Source organism: Leucopleurus acutus (assembly GCF_964270905.1).
Source record: "Leucopleurus acutus genome assembly, chromosome: 11".
Classification (NCBI taxonomy): Eukaryota; Metazoa; Chordata; class Mammalia; order Artiodactyla; family Delphinidae; genus Leucopleurus; species Leucopleurus acutus.
In genome coordinates, this window is record NC_139152.1 from 88,338,397 (window position 1) to 88,360,092 (window position 21,696).

General features: G+C 39.5%; 1 protein-coding gene across 4 annotated transcripts in view; it reads left to right on the forward strand.

Moving 5' to 3' along the window:
• The first annotated feature begins 1,137 nt into the window (after positions 1-1,137).
• Positions 1,138-21,696, forward strand: part of RIC8B (RIC8 guanine nucleotide exchange factor B) — a 118,002-nt gene continuing 97,443 nt past the window's right edge. For all 4 annotated transcript variants that reach the window (XR_014326619.1, XM_082850842.1, XM_082850844.1 and 1 more), the window contains exons 1-2: positions 1,138-1,319; positions 8,839-8,886. Coding sequence is in view for 3 of the 4 variants with exons in the window: in XM_082850842.1 (XP_082706968.1) it covers positions 1,236-1,319; positions 8,839-8,886 (132 nt within the window). In the remaining variant the exon portion in view is untranslated. The remainder of the gene's footprint in view (positions 1,320-8,838; positions 8,887-21,696) is intronic.

Consider the following 21,696-nt stretch of genomic DNA (forward strand, 5'->3'; position numbering starts at 1 on the left):
ACACTGAGCAAATGTGAGCCTCCATCATCATCACCATCACTATCATTACTAGTATATCCGTATTATCACATTTACCGGCGGTTGTAGAGCAGCTGCCTTTGGGGAAAGACGCTGATACAAATCTCGAATTCCCCATTTACTGGCTTTGTGACTTAGGACAAATTACTTAATCTATTCGGGTTCCTACGGTTCCACAAAAATCTCAAGTGTCGTGAGAAATCACCTAACCCTGAGTCTGCAGTCCCGGCGGCACGCGATACAAGGCGGCTATTATTATTAAGGCAAAAAACCGCCGAGTCCCATTTTTATCCGAGAACTGCCTGCAATTTCCCACATTATTGTAGCTGAATACATAGCATGACCGCAAACAAGGAAGGAAGGAAAGAATTTCAAAGAGACCGAAACCGCTGAACGAGAAAAGAGGGAATTAAACCGGTGCATGACAGTTCCCACCAAGGGGTGCCAGTCTCCGCGGCTGTCAACCAGTCCAACCAGCAAAGGCTCGAGCAGGACGGTCAGCTCCGTAAGGAACAAAAAGGAGGCAGAGCCGACGCTTAGGCCCTCCCCCTAACGGTCTCTGGGCCGCTGGCCTCAGGCGGCCGCCGGACTCCAGTTTCCGGCCTTCACAGGACCACACTTCCCAGCATGCCTTTGGAGGGAAGTCTTTCCCGCTGGATGACTACTAATCCCGACATGCCATTCGGCACCCCGGTAAGTTAGATGGAAGAGTGGAATGACCCCATTGCACGCAGGGAATTGTAGTCCATTTAGCTGCTGGCTCTTAGAGGGGCGGGGAAGAACCGGGTCGCTCTCGTCAGCTGAGGAGAATGATTCATAGAAGAGGGTCAGGAGAGAACAGTTCTGTCTGTGAAAGCACATTTAAAAGGCTGGACTCTTCTCCGAGGGAGGGAGAGGCAGGAGCGCTAGCAGGGCCTCGGGCCTGACTGACCCCTCAGGCCGTTCGCCAGGCCTCTACCGAGTCCTGGGCCTTGTCGGGGGTGGCCGCGGGGCGCCGGTTGCTGGGGGACCAGTGACGTCGCGGGGTGAAAGTTGAGGGGCGGTGACGTCGGGCCTGCCCGGGCGGAGGCTGGCGGGTTGGAGGCAGAGGGAGGGAGGGAAGGAGGGAAGGAAGGAAGCTGGGAAGAAGCGAGCGAGCGAGTGGGGGCGCGAGGCGTTTACCTGGAGGCAGCGGCTTGGGCGCGCAGAGCGGCCGCGGCTCCCCCGCACCTGCGGCCATGGATGAGGAGCGCGCCCTCTACATCGTCCGGGCCGGCGAGGCGGGGGCTATCGAGCGGGTCCTGAGGGATTACAGCGATAAGGTAAAGAGCCCTGGCCCCGGGCGTGCGGTATAGCACCCTCGGGCCGCCCCCCGGGCTTGCACATCGCATCCCTCCCAACCCCCCTCATTCCGGGGATGCGCATTGCTCTCCCCTGAAAACGTTTCCGGCTTGGGCATGCGTGTTTGTGCCCCCAGCCTTTTCCATCCGTGCATCCTGTATCCCCACCCCGTGCCCCCACCCTCGCGCCCACCCCTCTGATTCCGGCCCAGCAGTGTGTCCCACGGTCCTCTTCCCAAGCGTGCAAGTCACACCCCCGGAATCCGTGAGCGTGCGTCTGTGCCCCTCTCATGGATGCATAAGTGCACGCGAGTCCTCCTCACCTGCCTAGCTTAAAAATAACGTGTTTCTGTGTATAAACACGGGCCTTGACATGCATAAAACGTATCGGCCACGATGGCAGTTCCTTATATACGTACAGGACTGTACAGTTTTCAATGCGTGATGTCTCATATATATGGTCCAACTTGATTCTCAGAGAGTTTACAGGGTAGATAGCATCATCCTCCCCATTTTATAGATGAGAAAACCGAGGCACTAGGAACTGAAATCACGCCAAGGTCATGGACATACTATGTTGTAACTGGGGGCAGACTAACTCCTAATAATACCTGTTGTTTGTATCACATTAACAGCTTTCCCATCCATTATCTCCTTTAATCTTGACAGCAATCCTGTGAGGTTTTATCTGCATTTTGCAATTGAGATTCTAGATCGGTTAAGTAACTTGCCCAAGGTCATACTTCTGAGCTGGGATTCCAACCTAGGTATTATTCTTTCCACTTTACAACTCTGCATGAAAAAGGTATCTTGTATATCCCAGTCACTTCTCTGAATGTCTCTTTAAGCAAGACCCGTTAGCTCTCCGTTACTTTACCTTCCAGGAGTTTTATGTGCTCACTCTTGAAGGTAACATACCACACCTTTATTCTTCCATTTAGAACACCACTTTATAGAAATAACTGATTTCTGTGAAAACACACCCAACACCATGTCACACCCTAGATACAACATCTTTCTTCCTTTCATTTGCCTCCATTCATAATTTCCCTTTCTGTGTTTGCTGTGTGCCCACCACTGCACTTCCATACACTTTGTATTGTTGAGCTGCCAGTATGCCATTTCTGCTCCATGTGGAGAAGATAAAAAAAATAAGGCACCTTCACTCCCATTTAATCTTCCCAACAATCCTATGAGGAAAGTGGTGGTATTCCCATTTCACAAACGATAAAATTTAGGATGATGTCACCTCAAGTCCACACAGTCATTGAGAGATGGGGCTGAGATTTGAATCTGGGTTTTCTGACTGCTCTTTTACAGTACCATGCTGCTTTCTTTGGGAGGATGCATGGATTCAGTTCTATTCATATCTTAGCTTCCTCACTTTCTGATACGCTTTACTGTTGCATATCTGCGTAATTTAGGAGAAATTAATTTAATGCACAGATGTACATATTGTGGAGATTACAGTCATCCCTTGGTATCTGCAGGGGATTGGTTCCAGGATCCTATACCTCCCCCATGGATACCAAAATCCATGGATGCTTAAGTCCCTTATATAAAATGGCATAATATTTGCATATAACCTACCCACATCCGCCCTTATAGTTTAAATCATCTCTAGATTACTAATAATACAGTGTAAATGCTATGTAAATAGTTGTAAATACAATGCAAATGCTTTGTAGCTAGTTGCCAGTTAATTCAAGTTTTGCTTTTTGGAACTTTCTCCAATTTTTTCTCCAAATATTTTTGATCCATGGTTGGTTGAATTCACGGTTGTGAAACCTGCAGATATGGAGGCCCGACTGTATATTCATTCAACTTGATTTATAATTGCCTTCCAAAAAAGATTTGAGGCAGCTACAAACTGATTTTCAAAAGAAGGAAATACAACAGAAAACTTGGCCATTGTGTTGAATCAAGTAGTGTTTATTTAGCACTTATTATATCCCAGGTATCCAGCAATAAATAGGAACTTTCTTCTATGCAGAAGGGAGGAGGAAAAAACCTCGAACTGGATCTTATCTCCTCCTTCAATATTTTCTCCTTCCCTTCATGGCTAAACTATTTAGAACTCCAGATTTGCTTCCTCCAGTTTATCTCTTCCTCTCCTTGATCTCCCTCCAGGTTGGTTTCCATTTACCATTCCTGGCCAAGTGCTGTCAGAGCTTAAGTTCTGGACATCCCCAGCTCTCCTTTCACATTGGGAATGGCTTTAAAGTTGTAATGCCCAGTGTGTATCATCTGGGGTGGTATTTTGGGGACCACGCTTGAGAATGCTGTGTCTTGACGTGGACTGGCGCGGCCAGCTCCTTCAGAGAAGAGCTCTCATGTTTAATGCTGATTATAGTAGGTCCAGAGTACAAAGAAAATAGCTGAGTTTTATGTTGGCAGTGGGGCTTTGCCCCGCAAGGCAGGAGACACTAGAGGCAGATGAAGAAGAAGGGGAAGCATGATTGCAGTGGTCTGGCAGTAAGAATGGGGAGGTGGAATTAAATTGCCCTGCTCTATGGGAAATGGAGTCTGAAACCCTGAAAAAGCACCTGGTTATTACCATGTGCCTCATTTTCCTTATCTGGAAGCATGGATTTGGGAAATGTTTAGAGTGAAGTGATTATGGGGCATTGAGGAGTCTAACCAAGAAGGGAAATGAATGATGTAGAGAGAGAATGATTGGTTCGTCGTTCTCAAAAGAAGGCAGCAAGTATAATGGAAAGAAGGTGGAATTTGGAGTCAGATAAATCTTGGTTCAGATCTGCCATTTATTAGTGTCATGACTGTGGACAAGTTATTTTAAGGCTGAGTCCCAGTTTCCTTATCTGTAACATAGGGTTCTATCACCTAAGTTATTATGAGACCTGAATTAAGTGAAGTATAATGCTGAACGCTGTGCATAATGCATGTAGGAGGCATTCACTAATGGTCAAGGTGCTCAAGAGGTCCTGCGGCAAGAGCACGGGTTCTGGAGCCAGACTGCCTGAACTCTGATCCCCGGCTTACCATCCGCGTGGCATAGAGCAAGGTACTTAACTTTGCTGTGTCTCAGTTTCCGCATCTGCCAAACAGAGATGATAATAGTACCCACATCATAGGTTTGTTGTCAGGATTAAATCACTTATATGTGTAAATCATTTAGAACAGTGCCTGGCACTGAAGAAAAACCCATAACTGTTAGTTTTGAACAGAAAAAGTCAGGAATTAAGCATGTGGCATGGAGTTGACATAGCCTGATAAAAAAAAAAAATTAGAGAATATACTCCATTCTTTCTCTTTTTCCTTGACCCGTGCACTTTTTAATGGTTAGCAAAATACCTTGTACCATGTTTAAAGTAACATTTACCTGTCTGGCTCCAGGTAACATCTAATTTCTACTGTGTTAAGGAGATTCTAATTTTCAAGATTTCTTCCTTCATTTACTGACCCTTCTTTTCTTGGGGAGAAGGAAGATCTATCTATCCTAGAAAAAAATGAAACTTGTCTGTTTCTCAAGGGCATAATGCAAGTTGACTCAGCATAGGAAAGTATTTTTTAAAAATAGGAAGAGTGGTTGCCCTTTTTCACTTTCAATTCATCTAACAGCATTTATTGAGTGCCTGCTATGTACTATGTATTATCCTACGTGCTTTCACATGTCATCACATATTAAAACTTATGAGGGTGACTGAAGTATTCTCCCTTTTTTTCGGGACTAGGAAATTGAGGTTCAGAAAGACAAAGTAACTGTCTACAGGCCTTAGGGCACATAGATAGAAGTGGCAGACCTAGTCTTCGATTCAATATCCAGGGCTCTTTTTGCAAGGCCCTGTTGGCTTTCCACTGTCTATTCTGTGTTATTGAGCACAGAAGAGAAAGGGTTTTCAGGACTATTTCCTTTGGCTACTGTTGGGTCCCAGTCACCCCACTCCAGTAATAGAATGAGCTATTAATGTGGGAAGTATATATTGCTCTAGTCTAGGCTGTCCAAGCTTCTTCTCCTCTCCTAGGGCTTGTTCTGCTAACAGATTTAGTAGAGAGATTGGTTGGCATCATTATGATTATCAACAACAAACAGTGATCAAGAGCCTTGAGGGTGCATAGTAGTATCTTAGTTCCTTGAATCCAGGGTATTTAGACAAGAAGGAACCTCAAAGATAATTGGGTCCAACACTCTCAATTAATAGGAGAAGAAACTGAGGCCTAGCATCATCATCAATGTTGATAACCAGAGAGGTGGCTTGGTGGCCATAGAGGCCACCTAGACATATGATTACCCCTTAGCAAGCTCCAGTAGGATTCCATTATGGAAGTGTGGCAAGTTTATGGCCAAATGAAAGGTAAAAGTTATTTAAGATACAGACAGACATGTAGGTCTCTGAGAGTAGTCCTCATAAGAGAGGAAAACAACACTGATAGCAGTGAGGTCTTTATTTATGTGCTAGAAGAACCTGATTGATAGGGACCTAATATTGGGACAGTTCTAGAAGTACAGCCTCCACATTTGAATAGGATATATAAATATCCTGGACTATGTAAGAGGACTTTTTGTTTTACACTTTGAGGTTGCTTCTGAATGGATTGGCATATTCTAAATTCACTTTGTACTGCCTCACAATACCAGTATATTTGCTAATTAAATTAAGCCCTCATGTTAGTTAGGGCTTTTGAAAGCTTGCTTTCCTTCCTTCCTTTATTTCTTTTTTTTTTTAAATGTTGCGGTTTTGTAACAGGATCAGCCTTGCATTTAAAAAGAAAAATAAAAATTAGTCCTTGATACTATTCTAAATTATCACCTTGAGAGATATAATTCTATGTAGAAACCTTTTAAAAGATATTTTTATAACTTAACAAGGGGCTTTCCAAAAGACGATTTCTTTTTCTGTTCCCTTACCATAAATGCAAAAAAAAAAAAATAGTTTAGGAAAACTGTTACATTGGCAACTAGGTACATTTATTCCAGATAATGTGTGGAATTAATATTTCACATATAATGGCAAAAATTAAGTTTCTTGTTTCTAAGTGCAATTATGTGTTTTCATTTGTAGTGAACCTTTACTAAGCTTCAGTTTATAACCATACAATCTAATAATTCTTGATCTTTTATTCAATGTTAGTTTTTACTAAACCTTGGGTCTGTAGATTCCTAAGTTATAGTCTTTGTTGTTTCTTCCTTCCTTTTCTTCTTTTCTTTCTTTCCTTGCTCATTCATTAGTCTATTTACCTTTTATATAAAATTTTTCTTTTAATTATAAAAATAATATACCAACAATGAGTTTTGTCAAAGGAATCACCAGCAATTCCACCAACCCTATATAGTTGTTTTTATTTTTGCATTTAACACTCAAGCCTTTGTTTGAAATCATCCATACATTTATGTAGGTACTGTCATCATAGACATACAGTTTGATATTTTACTATTTTTCCACTTACTGCCATCATAAATAATTTTTCATGTTGTTATAGAACTTTTTAACCATTTTTTTTTTTTTTTTGCGGTACGTGGGCCTCTCGCTGTTGTGGCTTCTCCCGTTGCGGAGCACAGGCTCCGGACATGCAGGCTCAGCGGCCATGGCTCACGGGCCCAGCCGCTCCGCGGCATGTGGGATCTTCCCAGACCGGGGCACGAACCTGTGTCCCCTGCATTGTCAGGCGGACGCTCAACCACTGCGCCACCAGGGAAGCCCTAGCCATATTTTTAAAAAAATGGCAGTATAATACTCTCTCAGATGAATGCACAGTGATTTATTTCATCAGTCTCCTGTTGTTGGATATTCAGGTTGTCTCTTTTTTTCCTTCCATAATACTCGATAGCACTGCAGTAAATATGATTACATATATAATTTTTCTCTCCCCTGGATGATCTCATTAGGATAAATTTCTAGCAGTAAAAGTTCTGGGTTAAAGGCTGTGAATATTTTTATGGTTTCTATTAGGTGCTGCCAAATCACTTTCATTTTTGAAGTTGGTGTCAATTTGTACTGCCTCCAGCAATATCACTCCTGGATTATTGATGCCCATTTCTCAGAGGGCTTTATGTCCTCAGTCTTGCTCTTCTTTGATCTGGCCTGTAAACTACCACCCAAAATATTCTTCCAGAATGAGTTCACACCTCCTTCAGAGTCTTCCCCTGGTTGCCTGTCACCTATATGCCAATTCAGGTATAAATTTTTCAATCCAAGGCCTTACCACCTGACATCCATTTTAATTGTTTTGCAAACGGTATGTGAGGCAGCTTCTCTTAGGTTTCCTCAAATGGCCCTTCTCTATTAACTCTAAGTCTTCCCTCTGACCATTTCTTACTTTCAGAACTGGTTCTCTGTCAACATTTCTCCATCTCATTTAATTTCAAAAATTGCTTCTTCTGCGAAGCTGTCAATGCAGAGCCACCTGTAATGATGATATCTTTAGTACTTACTGTGTTTAACTCCTGGTGGGTTGCCGTGTTGCCAATGAGAAATACAAAGGAAAGGCAGAGAGATGTTCAGTAAAGATTTTTTCTAAATGAAAACTTAGGATCCGTAAGAGCACTTGGTTCTCTTGAATAAAACTTGAGAAGAGATTGAGGAACTTGGTGCTCTATTTTTTGGGTACCATCACTCTCTGGCAGTGGACAACTCAACTTACTCCATTCTCTATTTCAGCTACAGAGTGGAAAATATAGTGTTGCCAGTCATTTCAGGAGAGTCATGACATTCTTTTCTTTCAAATATTTTTCCTCAATATCATTGGCATCATCATTATTATCATCCTAATAGTTACTGAGTGTTTACTATCTTCCAGGCACTGAGATGGTACATTATATGTCGTAGCTGTTTTAACCCTCATGGCAGCTTTGTGAACTAGGTACCCCCTCTTTTCACATGGGAAATACAGTTATAATTTGTTACTTGCTTAACTAATAAGTGGTGGAGCCATGATTTAAACCCTCATTCTTACAGAATTACTTTTATGAAATGCCAGTCTATCAATTTCTTCCCTATCTGCAATTCTCTGGTGATTTCTTATTGCATATGATAAAGAAAGTACAAACTCCTCAGCAACATTGGAAGATCCTTCCAAATCTCTGTCCAGTCTACTTTCCCATTCTCATCTTTCTCCACTCCTCTCATCCCCTAACATGTGTCCTGTGTTTCTCTCTGACAGAGCTGCTTATTTTACAAATACATCATACCACTTCACAGATGAGCCTTTGTTTCCATCCCTAGAATGCTTTCCATTTGCCTGGCAAACTCCTATTCATCCCTCAAGGTCCAGCTCAAATGTTCTGTACTATATGCAAAGAATTCCAGATTTCCCTCGGTAGTTAGTGGCTCAGTACTGTGTCTCTTCTGTATATATTTTTGCTTTAGTCTTTTGTACTGCTTTACAATTATTTGCTTACATGTCTCTCTTACTTTAATAAGAACTTTGAGACATGATATGGGAAGACAACTTTTTTATAGACATTAGGTATTTTTAAACATAGCAAAATCAAAAATCTGTGTATTTAAAATGACACTGTTTCCCCTTTTTCCCTCTTCAGCATAGGGCTACTTTCAAATTTGAATCAACAGATGAAGATAAAAGAAAGGTAAGCCTTGGTGTTACTGTGTGTGTGTGTGTGTGTGTGTCTGTATGTGTATGTATTTCATTCATGGACTTGATAAACAGTGGACTTGATTTCATCTCATAGTTTACTTTTCAGTTCCCCTTCAGTCTGGTTTTTAGAAACTCTGAGAATAAAAACAAGTGCCAGGTTTAGTATGGATTACACATAACACCCTCCTGCTCCATCCCCATAGGACCATTACATTTGCATAAATCAGGGGAATGGGAAGGGTTCAGAGGGGACTCTCATCCATATCTTCTCATCTCCAGCGATTAACTTTGTTTGGTGGCAGGACTGCAGGCTGCCAAAAATGCATTGCTAATATTGTAATATTGGGTTTATAGTAAAGCTTGGCTTTGGGTTAAGTTTTGGAAAAACAGCTATTCATGCAGCTGCCCCTCAACCACATACTGTTCCCTGCACTAGCAGTTATTTATGTTGTCAGCAGTTGTCTTGGTCACTGACTTCATGGGCAAAGAGGAAAATGGGGTCAAGAGGCTTAGGAATAGAGGAGTTATTATGAGAGGGTGCATCAGAGATAGAGCTATGAAATGTCATGTTGGCCTGTTGGGGTCGCCTGTGGTTGCTTTACTTAGTTGATTAGAGCATGATGCTCAAGGAGAAGCTCACCAGTTCTGCCTGTCTGTTTGCTGGGCCCTATACTGCTATCCCTGGCCTCACAAATGCTAAGACCAGGTAAGAGCATGACTGAATCTGTGTAAACGTATTGTTGCTGCTAGAGAAATAGCTTGAATCCGGTGCTTTGCTGGTAGTGGTTTGATCATACCTTGAAATCATCCCTCTATTCACCTCCACCCCCATATTTACTGTCTACATCCTGCTCACTTTGCCTCTTAAGATTTCTCAGTACATTCTCTCCTTAACCCCGGCTCTAGTTCAGTCCTTCATCTGGATTACTGTACCAGTTTCCTAACTATCCCTGCTTTTTCCAGTTATATGCCCTTTCAGTCTGTTGTCCATAGTTCTGTAACAACAATCTGACTGTGTGAAGCCCAGCCTTAAAACCCTTGAGTAACTTTCTTTGTCTATAGAATAAAGTTCAAGCTTCTTAACATGACCTAGATGCTCAGTGATCTGAAGTTTGCCTACTTTTTGCAGCCTATTGGTTGATTCTCTCCCTTGTAATTTATGCTCTAGCAATATGAAATATTTCCAGTTACATACACATACACATCCCTTCTGTTTCCTACTTCCTACCTTTGCATATACTGGCGGTATGTACCAAAATTACAGATGTGTTTTGCCCTTTGACCAGGCAGTGTCACTTTTAGATCTATTCTGTGGACAGATTGAAATAAAGTAAACAAAGTTATTCACTGAAGCATTGTACATAGTAGCAGACGATTGGAAACAATAAAGCCTCCAGCAATTAGGGAATATTTGCAGAAACTTGTATACATTTGCATAATGGAATATTGTGCTGTGGTAAAGAGGGAGGAAGAGGGAGAAGGAGAAAGACTGTTATGTGCTAATGGGAGAGATAGTTACATGAAAAGAAAAAAGAAACAAGGTGTTAAAAAGAACATGTTTTTAATATACTCATGATAGGTATTCAGGCTAGGAAGGCAGCTGCTATTTGGTTTAGTTGGGAGGATCCGTACTATATAGATTCTGTGGTGCCTTGTAAATCTGACACTAGAATCTTTGGTAGTGCTTTTACTGGTCAAAATAAGTGCATGAAGACAGAGATCCCCCCCACGCCATATGACTTTCAGTTAAGGGGAAAAAAATTTCCCACACAGTTATTAATAAAGCATGTTTGTTTCCTGTAGGATAGTAGCAAAACCTAACATTTTCCAAGTATTTTACTGCCTTTTAAATCTTTGGTGACAATAACTACTGTACTAGTGTTACTTTCAGTATTACGTGTAGATTGCTGCTTCCTGGGAGGTCTGATATAAACAAATGTCATTAGGGACCTAGCTAGGTAATCTTCATTAATGGAAAAACATTGGCAAACAAAACTATTTCAGTCTCCAAGGGTTAAAACCATTAGAGACTCTTCATGCCTAAGTCCCTAAAAAGACTTTGAAATCAAAATTATTGGACTTCTCTAAAGGCTCTACATCCTAACAGCCTTTTAAGTTCTCAGTGTAGAGAGGCATGGAATAGTAGGCATGTCTCCAACATTAAACCCAATCTTAAAATAAGAGGAACTCAAATTACCATCCAGTTTGTTTTGCTGCCCTAGTTCTCTTTTTCTCTTTCCTAAACATGTCTCTGGAGCCTTCTACCAGCAGCTCCTCGGTAACAGCAGCGCCCCTTTCAATAAACTACAGGTGCTGTTGCTCTGAAAAACATACCTCTCTTATGTAAAACCTTGTGGCAACCTATAAGTAAATGTAAGGAAATAAAGCCTTTCAAAAAATAAAACTTGATTATACGAACTTTGTAGGAATTGGTTATAAAGTAATGATCCTTAGACCTAAGTCCTAACACGTAGCATTTTGCATTTTTAGAAAGATTTGCTTTTCATTAGTAATACAGTAATGTTGTAATATGGTGAGACTATCACCATCCCAGTTTTATGGATAAGAAAACTGAGGCTTATGTTAATGACAACTTGTTAACACTCATATCACTCGTAAGTGGTGGAGCCTCGAATAGAGAACAGGTTTTCTGGCTATTGTGTGCAGCTCCTTCACTGCTCAGTGCTCCATGGCTCCCACTCATTACCACTTGAGGTATATCTCAGAAGGTTTGAAATTATGACTCAGTACCTTGTTTCATCTCTTATTTCATACCTTGAGACACCATTTAGGCAACTAGACTTAAACTGGAAAATATCAAAGGAAATTACCAACTAGGAATGCTTAAATTTTTCCAGAGAAGTAAAGTCAGATACAATTGCTAATGTTTGTGCATAGAATGCAAATAGTTCCAGGTGCATGTGGCTCATGATATATTTGGGTATCAGCACCTGTGCTTATTGAAGCGTTTGCTTTACATCTTCTCTACCTCAGTTGGTGGCTGTGATTATCTACCAGCACATAAACACATATACCATGCAAATATGTAGGATGGAGGGAGGTATGATGAATAATCTGAAAATTTACAGCTTGAGGAAATGAAAGCTCTTATATTGGTTTCTAAAATACAACTGCTCTCAAGGCCAATAAAGAGAACTAATTGCAATAAATGTTGAAAAATACTGTCATAAAATGATTAAAAGAATTGCAGCTCTTTCACCTGTAAGATAAGAATACAACCATATTAAATGCAGAAAACTTCACTTGTTGTCTGAGATAAATCTTTATGTATTTAGTAATTTTCCTCAAAAGAGTGAAGTTAAAAATAAATTTCAAGCGTTTATTTCATTAACTTCAAACTCACATAGGTAAGCTCATACTTCTGTGAAGGCAGAGAGTAATTACTGAGTTGAGAACTCTTTGAGGACAAAAATTCTGGCTTACTTTTCTTTGTATTTTCAGTCCCCAGCACTGCATGTGGCACAAAATAGGCACCTGTTAAATGAATAAAGGGGACTTGGAGCTTGAGTGGAGGCCAGAATTCCTATAACTTGTACATACGGTTTGGTTTTGAGTTTGATATTCTCTTAACTAGAGAGCAGAATCTCACGCACATTTCATAATGTTATTTACTGAAAAAGCAGAATACAAAAGTATTCATACAGAATGATTACAACCATGTAAAACTAATAAAAACTATGCAAAGAAGAATGTCTACAAGGAAATTCACTAAAACAGTGGCTTAGTATTATTACTGTGGATGATATTTTAATTTCTCTTTTCTGTATTTTGAACTTTTCTGTTATAGTAAATGATAATGATATAAGAATATGCTAATTACATATTATATGTGATACTATATTCTTTTATAGTAGTGTGATTGGGGGCATAAGCAAAGACCAATATACTTTTTAATCATTTATTTTCTTTAAAATTGGGCCTTTGTGATTATCTTACACATTCCTTTTGGGGGAACATAAAAATGTTACTAGGTTTGGAGGTAGTATCACTTGTGGAGCCAGTTTATGGAGTGAAATAAATTTATTTGAACACAAAAGTCCATTCTACCATTTGAAATATTTCTTCTTTTTACTTTTTTTCCCCAAAGTTGGATGTACTTGGCATATTAGTAGAGATCTCTGTAGTCCACAAATATTTTTTCAGTAATTCCTGTGTGCCAGGTCCTGCGTTAGGCCTTAGTTCCTAAGTTGGCTGTTTTCCTATGGTGTTTGGTTTGGTGCTTTCTCAGCTATGGATGCATGCTGAGGGTTGCCATTGTGGACTATAGAAAATGAATGGGTAATTTTCCATATTAGAGTCCCCCAAGGAAAATGTGCCAAGATAGAACCATCAATCCTATACTGTGAATCCATGCTTAGGAATAGCTTGAGGCATGGATGCTTGTTCTGAAAGCCTTTTACACTTAGTTTAGTTATTTGAAATTGTTAAACTCCAGTTTTCACTAAAACAAAATGAGCTTTGTGTGTCTTGCAAATTTGACTCAAATTTTATTTGATGTCTTCACCTTAGGGAATACTTTGATATATGATGCAAGTACAATTCTCATTTAGAAACCAATAACTTTAAAAGATAATCCTTTTTAACATCTTGATTCCTTTAAAACACACAAACACACACACTACCAAAAGCGTTCTAAAACTTTTACTTTTTAAAATTTCTGTCCAGCTGGATCTGGCATAAAACTTGACTAGAAGGCTGAATTATATCATAGGCCAGGATGAATGCCTCACAGTAGTTCAAAAATGAAACAATTTAAACTTCATTTCAGACTCCATTTTTTATTTTAGATGTTTTGCCAAGGTATTGAAGGACTAAATGTGGGAAGAAAACAGAACAGCTCTTCTGATTTAGTAAGCCATAGATGTGGCAGTCCATACATGATCTCTGTATGGATCACTTTTTAGGATTTCTGCCTGGGAATGTTAAGAGTAGTATCTCTGATTTACACTTTAGAGTTTCGGATCCTTTTTCTCATATAAAAAACTCATCAAGAAGTTCTGCTTCCAGCCATGACAGTGTGAGAGCTTTAGGGACCTGCTCCTCAATGAAACTGGTTATTTTTAAAAAACAGCCATTTAAAGTCTCTGGAAATAGTCCTAAGAGCATGCAGTCAATAAAGGAACACTTATTCAGGACAATCTACTAAAACTCAGTCAGAAGAGTGAAAGTCTGTGGGATTTGAACCGAGACCTGCTCCCTGTCTTCCCACTCTCAGTGGAGAGAGATGGAAACTCTCCTCCAAACTGATGGAGCCAAGAACACGGAGCTCCCACTTCCCTCAGCTCTCAGTTGGAAGGCTGTCTACCCAGTAGAGACAGGGGTAAGGTCAGCATTTCTCATCCTGCCTGAGCTACATGTCGCTGGGACAAAATTCTGGGTGAATATAGCCGAGAGGTGGGGTCTCCCTCCTTTCACCCAATCCCCACTCATGGGACAGAGGCTCTACCTTGGGTAGGGCACCATTGAGAATATTAGGGCCCCAGTTGCACTCGCCCTGGCTGGTGGGATACAGGTTCCACCCTGGAAGAGGCCAGCTGAGGAGTTCTGGGTCTGCTGCTCCCCTGTCCTCTCCAGTTGAACTCTCAAGGAGGTGTCACTCAGAAAGAAGCATGCTGTTGTCTCCGCCCTCAGCATCAGAACCAGGCTCAGGAATTTTGCCCAGAGGAACATGCAGCGCTTATAACAGTGAGCTCTGAATCTCTCCCCAAAGGAACCAACTTAATTTGCAACAGTGTGAAGTTCCTGCCTGAAAGTACAGGTTGTGGTGAAAGGAAATTGGGAGGAGATTGACAGATTCATTGGAAATATAAGGCTAACCAGACGGCTAGGTAGTTTGCTAGAAAGAAAGTAGGAAAGACAGCTGGGAGGAACCCTCCTGTAGTTAGAACAAATCTTAAATACTTACCTCAGGAACTATCTCTTCAAAGGAGCCCTAATAAATTGGCTCAGTTTGTAGAGTAGTTTATGCCCCAAGACATTGTTGAAGACAATAGATCAATCAGCCTGCAGTTAGTGGAGCTTAACAGCTGGGTGTGGTCAGGGAAAGAAAGTCAAAGAGAGGCCTGCCAAAGCCACTGTTATCCCAGGATGACTGTGGCATACAAAAGGGTGAGCCCTATGAGGAGGAGCCCTATACATCTGCAGGGAGGAGGAGGAAAATATACATAACTAAAATAATTCAGCCAGTCACTGAGCAAATAAAAAAATAACAATAGCAAATCTTAGAGGGTATAAGCATTACCCAATGTTGATATAATATATTATCTAAAATGTCCAGTTTCAAAAAAAAAAAAAAAGCCATGCAGAGAAACAGGAAAGAATGAGCTGTGCACTGGGGAAAAAGCAGGCAATGGAAACTGCCTGTGAGAATGACTAGATGTTGGATTTAACAGACAGACTTCAAAGTAGTCATTATAAATATACTCAGAAAACTGAAGGAAACCATATTTAAAGAAGTAATGCAAGGTTTGGTGACAATGTCACATCAAATGAAGAGTATCAATACAAAGATAGAAATTATTAAAAAGAACCAAATGGAAGTTTTGGAAGTGAAAAGTACAGTAACTGAAAAAAAAAATCACTAAAGAGGCCCAACACTGGGTTCACACTGGCAGAAGAAGGAATAAGCAAACTTGAAGATAAATCAATAGTGTAAACAAGGTAAAGAACTGAGGAAAAAGAATAAAGAAAATGAACACCTCAGAGAAATATGAGACAACATTAATATACCAACATACACATAACTGGAGTACCAGAAGGAGCAGAGAGAGAAAAGAGAAGAAAAAATATTTGAAGAAATGTTGTCTAGGGACTTCCCTGGTGGTGCAGTGGTTAAGAATTTGCCTGCCAATGCAGGGGACACAGGTTTGAGCCCTGGTCCGGGAAGATCCCACATGCTGTGGAGCAACTTAAGTCAGTGCGCCACAACTACTGAGCCTGTGCTCTAGAGCCCGTGAGCCACAACTACTGAGCATGCGTGCTGCAACTGCTAAAGCCTGCGAGCCTAGAGCCCGTGCTCTGCAGCAAAAGAAGCCACTGCAATAAGAAGCCTGTGCACCACAATGAAGAGTAGCCCCTGCTCACCGCAACTAGAGAAAGTCCATGCGTAGCAACAAAGACCCAACACAGCCAAAAATAAATAAATAAATTTATAAGTGCACCCATTCTTTTAAAAAAAACAAGTCTAAAGTCTTTCCAAATTTATTGGAAAACACCTACATATCCAGAGAACTCAATAATGACTGAGTAGAATAACCTCAGGATATCCACAGCCACACTAGAATAAAAATGCTGAAACTCAAAGACAATGAGAAAATCTTAAAAGCAGGGAAAGAAAAATGACTCACCACTAAAAGGGAAGCTCAGTGATATACACAGCTTACTTCTCATCAGAAATGTAGGCCAGAGGCAGTGGAATAATATATTCAAAGAGCTCAAAGAAAAAATTCAGCCAAGAATCTTACATCCAGCAGAGCTATCTTTCAACATTACAGGGGAGATAAAGACATTTTTAGGTAAATGAAAAAATGAATTTGTTCTAGATTCACCTTACAAGAAATACTAAAAGTTCTTCAGACAGAAAGCACATCACCCCAAACAGCAATTTGAACGCACAAAAAAACCCAAAAGAGAACTAGTAAAGGTAATTATGTAATTATAAAATATAATATAAATGCATGTTTCTTCTCCTTTATTCTCTTAATTGATTTTAAAAGCATCTGTGTAAAACAACATGTGTATGATATATTGTTCAGCCAATAACATATAGAAATGTGATATATTTGCCAAAAATAGCACAAAGGTTGATGAGAGCAAAGCTGTACTGGACTAAAGACGTTACTCTAGATAGTAACTCTAATCCTCAAGAACAAATCAAGAGAACCAGAAATTATAAATAAGAAGGCTAATATAACAAAAGTTATACATATATACTTGCTGTCCTTTCTCCTTCGTGTCTTCAAATTATATATCAAGTAATAATTGTTGTTATACTATGACTAACAATAATGCCACAAAAAGAGGGGAAAGGAATAGCATCATATAGAAGTAATGTTTCTATATCTCACTGGAATTAAATTAATCTAAATCTGGAGCTAATTCTGGTAAGTTAAGAGATATGTGTGTGTGTGTGTATACATACATACACTAATTAAGCCCTAGAGCAACAACTAAGGAAATAACTCAGAAAGTAACTCTGTTTTGTGGAAAATTACAAAATATTGTTGAAAGAAATTAAAGAAGATCTAAAGAAATGGGAAAACATCCCATGTTCATAGATTGGAAGACATTATTGCTTAGATGGCACCACTTCCCACTTGATCTACAGATTTAATGAGATACCTTTTAGAATCCTGGGTAGCTTCTTTGTAGAAATTGACAAGCCAGTTCTAAGATTCACATGGAATTGCAAGGGATGCAGAAGAGCCAAAACAATCTTGAAAAGAACAAACTTGGAAGACTCATAATTCCCAACATCAAAACTTACTACAAAGCAACAATAATCAAGACAGTGTGGTGTTGACATGAGGATAGGTAAACATAAATACGGCTGATCCTTGAGGAACTCAGGGGTTAGGGGCGCTGATTCCCTGAGTAGTCAAAAACCCAGGTATAACTTTATAGTTGGCCCTCCATATCCATGGTTCTGCATCCGCAGACTCAACTAACTGTGGATCTTGTAATACGTATTTACTGGAAAAAACCTGCATATAGTTATAGATGTAGATCAGTGGAATAGTACTGAGAGTCCAGAAATAAACCAACGTGTCTGTGATCAACTAATTTTTGACAGGGGTGCCAAGACCATTCAGTGGGGAAAGAATAGGCTTTTAACAAATGGCACTGAGACACTTAGCCACGTATAACAGAATGTATTGAACCTTTACCTTACACTGTATGCAGAAATTTGCAAAAATTAACTCAAAATGGATCAGACCCAAATGTAAGATCTAGAACCATAAAACTCTTAGCAGGAGCATAGGATAAGCCTTCATGACCTGGATTTGGCAGTGGATTCTTAGATAGGACACCAAAAGCACAAGCAACCAAAGGAAAATAAATAAATTGGACTTCATCAAAGTTAACATTTGTGTTTCAAAGGACGCTATCAAGAAAGTGAAAAGACAGCCCACAGAATGGAAGACACTATTTGCAAATCATATATCTGATAAGAGACTTGTATCTAGAATATATAAAGAACTCAATGATAAAAAGACAACCGAATTTAAAAATGGGCAAAGGATCTGAACAGACATTTTTCCAAAGAAGATAATACAAATAGCCAATAAACAGATGAAAAGATAACATCATTAATCATCAGGGAAATACAAATCAAAACCACAATGAGATACCAGTTTACATTCACTAGTATGGCTAAAATCAAAAAGTCAGATAATAACAAGTATTGACAAGGATGTGGAGAAAATAGAACCCTCATACATTACTGATAGGTTACTGCATGTACAGTGGTGCAGCCACTTTGGAAAACAGTCTGGGAATTCCTCAAAGGATTAAACAGAGTTACTATATGACTCAACAATTGTACTCCTAGGTATCTACCCCAAAGAAATGAAGATATATGTCCACACAAAACCATGTCCTTGAATGTTCATAGCAGTATTATTCATAACAGCCAAAAGATGGAAATAGCCCAAATGTCCATCAGTTGTGAATAGATAAATGAAATGTGTTATATCTATACAATGGAATATTATTTAGCCATAAAAAAGAACAAAGTAACTGATAAGTACTTACAACATGGATGAACCTTGAACACATTATGCTAAGTGAAAGAAGCAAGACACAAAAGGCCACATAATGTATGATTCCATTCATATGAAATGTCTATAATAGGCAGATCTGTAGTGACAGAAAGTAGATCATTGGTTTCCCAGGATCTAGGGACAGGGGAATGGGGATTTACTGGTAATGGGTATTGGGTTTCCTTTTAGGGTAATGAAAATATTCTAAAATTAAACAGTGATGATGGTTGCACAAGTGTGAATATACTGAAAACCAATGAACTATGTACTTTAATAGGGTAAACTTTATGATATGTAAATTATATATTGATAAAGCTGTTATTAAATACTACATGCCCATCATTCCAAGCACTGTATGAATATTAACACATTTAATACTTAACAACAAAGCTATAAAGTAGGTACTGTTATCTTACTTGTTTTACAGATGAGGAAACTAAGGCACACAAAGAAATTACTTGCCTATCTAGTGAAGTAAATTACATGCCTAAACTAGTGAAGTAGGAGGACATTATTTAAGCCTATGCAGTCTGGCTCCACAGCCCTTGTGCTGCACCATACTGCCACTCATTAATAATTGAATTGACCTGTTTTTAGTTTATGAATTGATTCTATTTTCTGATTGTAGGCATCCAAAATTTGAGACACGATGCAGAGCATAAACAAAGCTTTGACATTGAACTAATTAAGACCATTGACAGGAAACAGAAGCACATGATTTGCAGTATGACTGGATATGATAACTAGTAAGGATATCTAGTGTCAGCCCTCCCCATTAGTAGTACAGAAATTGACCTATAGGAGTTAGGCATGCTGCAGATTTTTTTTTTTACTATTATTATTATTTTTCCTGCCTAAAATGTAGGGGTTTTTTTCCTCAGCAATTAGCTCTTCCTTACAAAGTTTGACCATGTACTAAGGAAAGTGGAGAGTGTGTACATCTTTGGCTAATTAAAAACTCTTAGGACCTGAAAGAGTTCTTGGCTGAACAGACATTTCCAGTGTTCCTAACTTCCCCATTTATAAATGAAAAATTGAGAGGTTGACTTACCTAAGGTTACAGTTAATGAGTGGAAAATCTGGGACTCAAACTAGGTCCTCTGCCTCCTTTTCTCCCTTCAGTGATCATTGTTGTAAGGCGGCTCCTCAGGGAACTTACAGTATAGTAAGGGACCCAGAATATCTTCCAGTGCAGTGATTCCTTCTAAGGTATCTTGCACTGAGGGTAATCACACTCTGACTGAATACTTTCAGTAATGGGAACAGCACAGCAGCCACTCTGCTGTTAGATAACTTTACTTGTTAGAAAGCTTTTACTTGTATGAACTCTAAATCTGCTTTAGTTGATCCTCCTACTTTATACCTCTCTGCTTCTGCCTTTGTCCACCATTTAGCTTGTCTTCTATCTTCTTTTTCCTGCTCCATTTCTTTCATTTTTTTCTCCCTACTAAAGTATTGCCCAACACTTGCATTTATCAAGAAGCTTTCTCTGGCTAAATTCTCTATGTGTAGTTTATTCCTTTAATCTTTGAATACACAGCTTAAACTGCTATGCATTGAAATACACTTACATTCCTTATTCATTCATTTTACATATGTTTAATCTCTCTAATATTATAAATAACTTGAGTCATGTTTTTATAGCTTCCCAACCCAAAATAAACTTTTTGTCACTAGTTTAGAATTTATTTCTCTTAAATAGTTTGCATGTACTTGAATTTTAAATTGGGAGCATTTTAAGTTATGTGCCTGTAACAGGGCTATGCACATAAGTGCTCAGTAATGAACTCTATAGATTCTAAATGAACACTATAGAATCTATAAAATTAATACAAAATTGCAATGTTATAACATCAGCACTTTCCTTTTCAAGGGGCTTTGTCATTAAATGGAAAATATAGATAAAAATTTCCTAGCCCTATTGTGCTTGTGCAGAGTGTGCTTGTTAATGTTACTTGATCTGTTTGTCCACCTGGCCATCTTTATGATGTAATGTGCATGGGCCTCCATTCTACCCCAAGCACTATGCTAAAGATTTTTAACTATATCATCTCATTTAATATTTATAAGCCTTAGATGTTATCCCTATTTTTAGAGGTGAGGAAATGAGGGACATTGATTTCCAAAAATTTGCCAGGATCACATAGCTACAAACTAGTGTTTGAATCCAGGTGCTTTCTTTACTTCAGTTGTACTGTTTACCAATAAATAACTTGTAGATGCCTTACACCTTACAGTATGTTGTCTCAGATGCTATCCATATTAAATAATATAATAATATTAATAATATAGATAGATCTTTCACAATAACCATGTGAAATAGATATTTTTCTATCTTACACATGAGGAAATTTAGCTTCAGCTAGAATAAGTAAATTGCTCCAGATCCAAGTTCAGAAAATAATAGAACTGGGAATTAGAAAGAACCCAAACTGTTTCTGTGCTTTTTTGTTTTTTCTGCTACACCACTAGTGTTCTTGTGCCTTTGAAGACCTCTAACATCACAACTGTCTCATTGAGACAACTTCACTCTTGTCCGTATTCTCGGCTGCCTTAGTCTGCTCATGCTATCGTGACAAAATACCAAAAACTAGGTTGCATAAACAAAAGAAACTTACGTCTGACAGTTTTGGAGGCTGGGAAGTCCAAAATCAAGGTATTGGCAAGGTAGATTTCCTTCTGAGACCTCTTCTCTTGGCTTGTTGTCAACTACCATCTCACTGTGTACTCATTTGACCTCTTTGTGCAGAGAAGGGAAGGGGGTGGAGAATGAGTGAGCTAGCTCTCTGGTGTCTCTTGTTAAAAGGGTACTAATCCCATAGGACCAGGGCCTCTCCATCATGGCCCCATCTCCAAATACCATCACATTGGGCTTAGAGCTTCAACACATGAATTTAATGGGAATACAAACAGTTAGTCCATAACTTCAGCTTACCATCAGAGCCCTTGACTATCTGCTATACATGCCTGGGCTACTAGAGCTGAGAACTAGGGATTTAGAGATAGAGTAACTAGTTCAG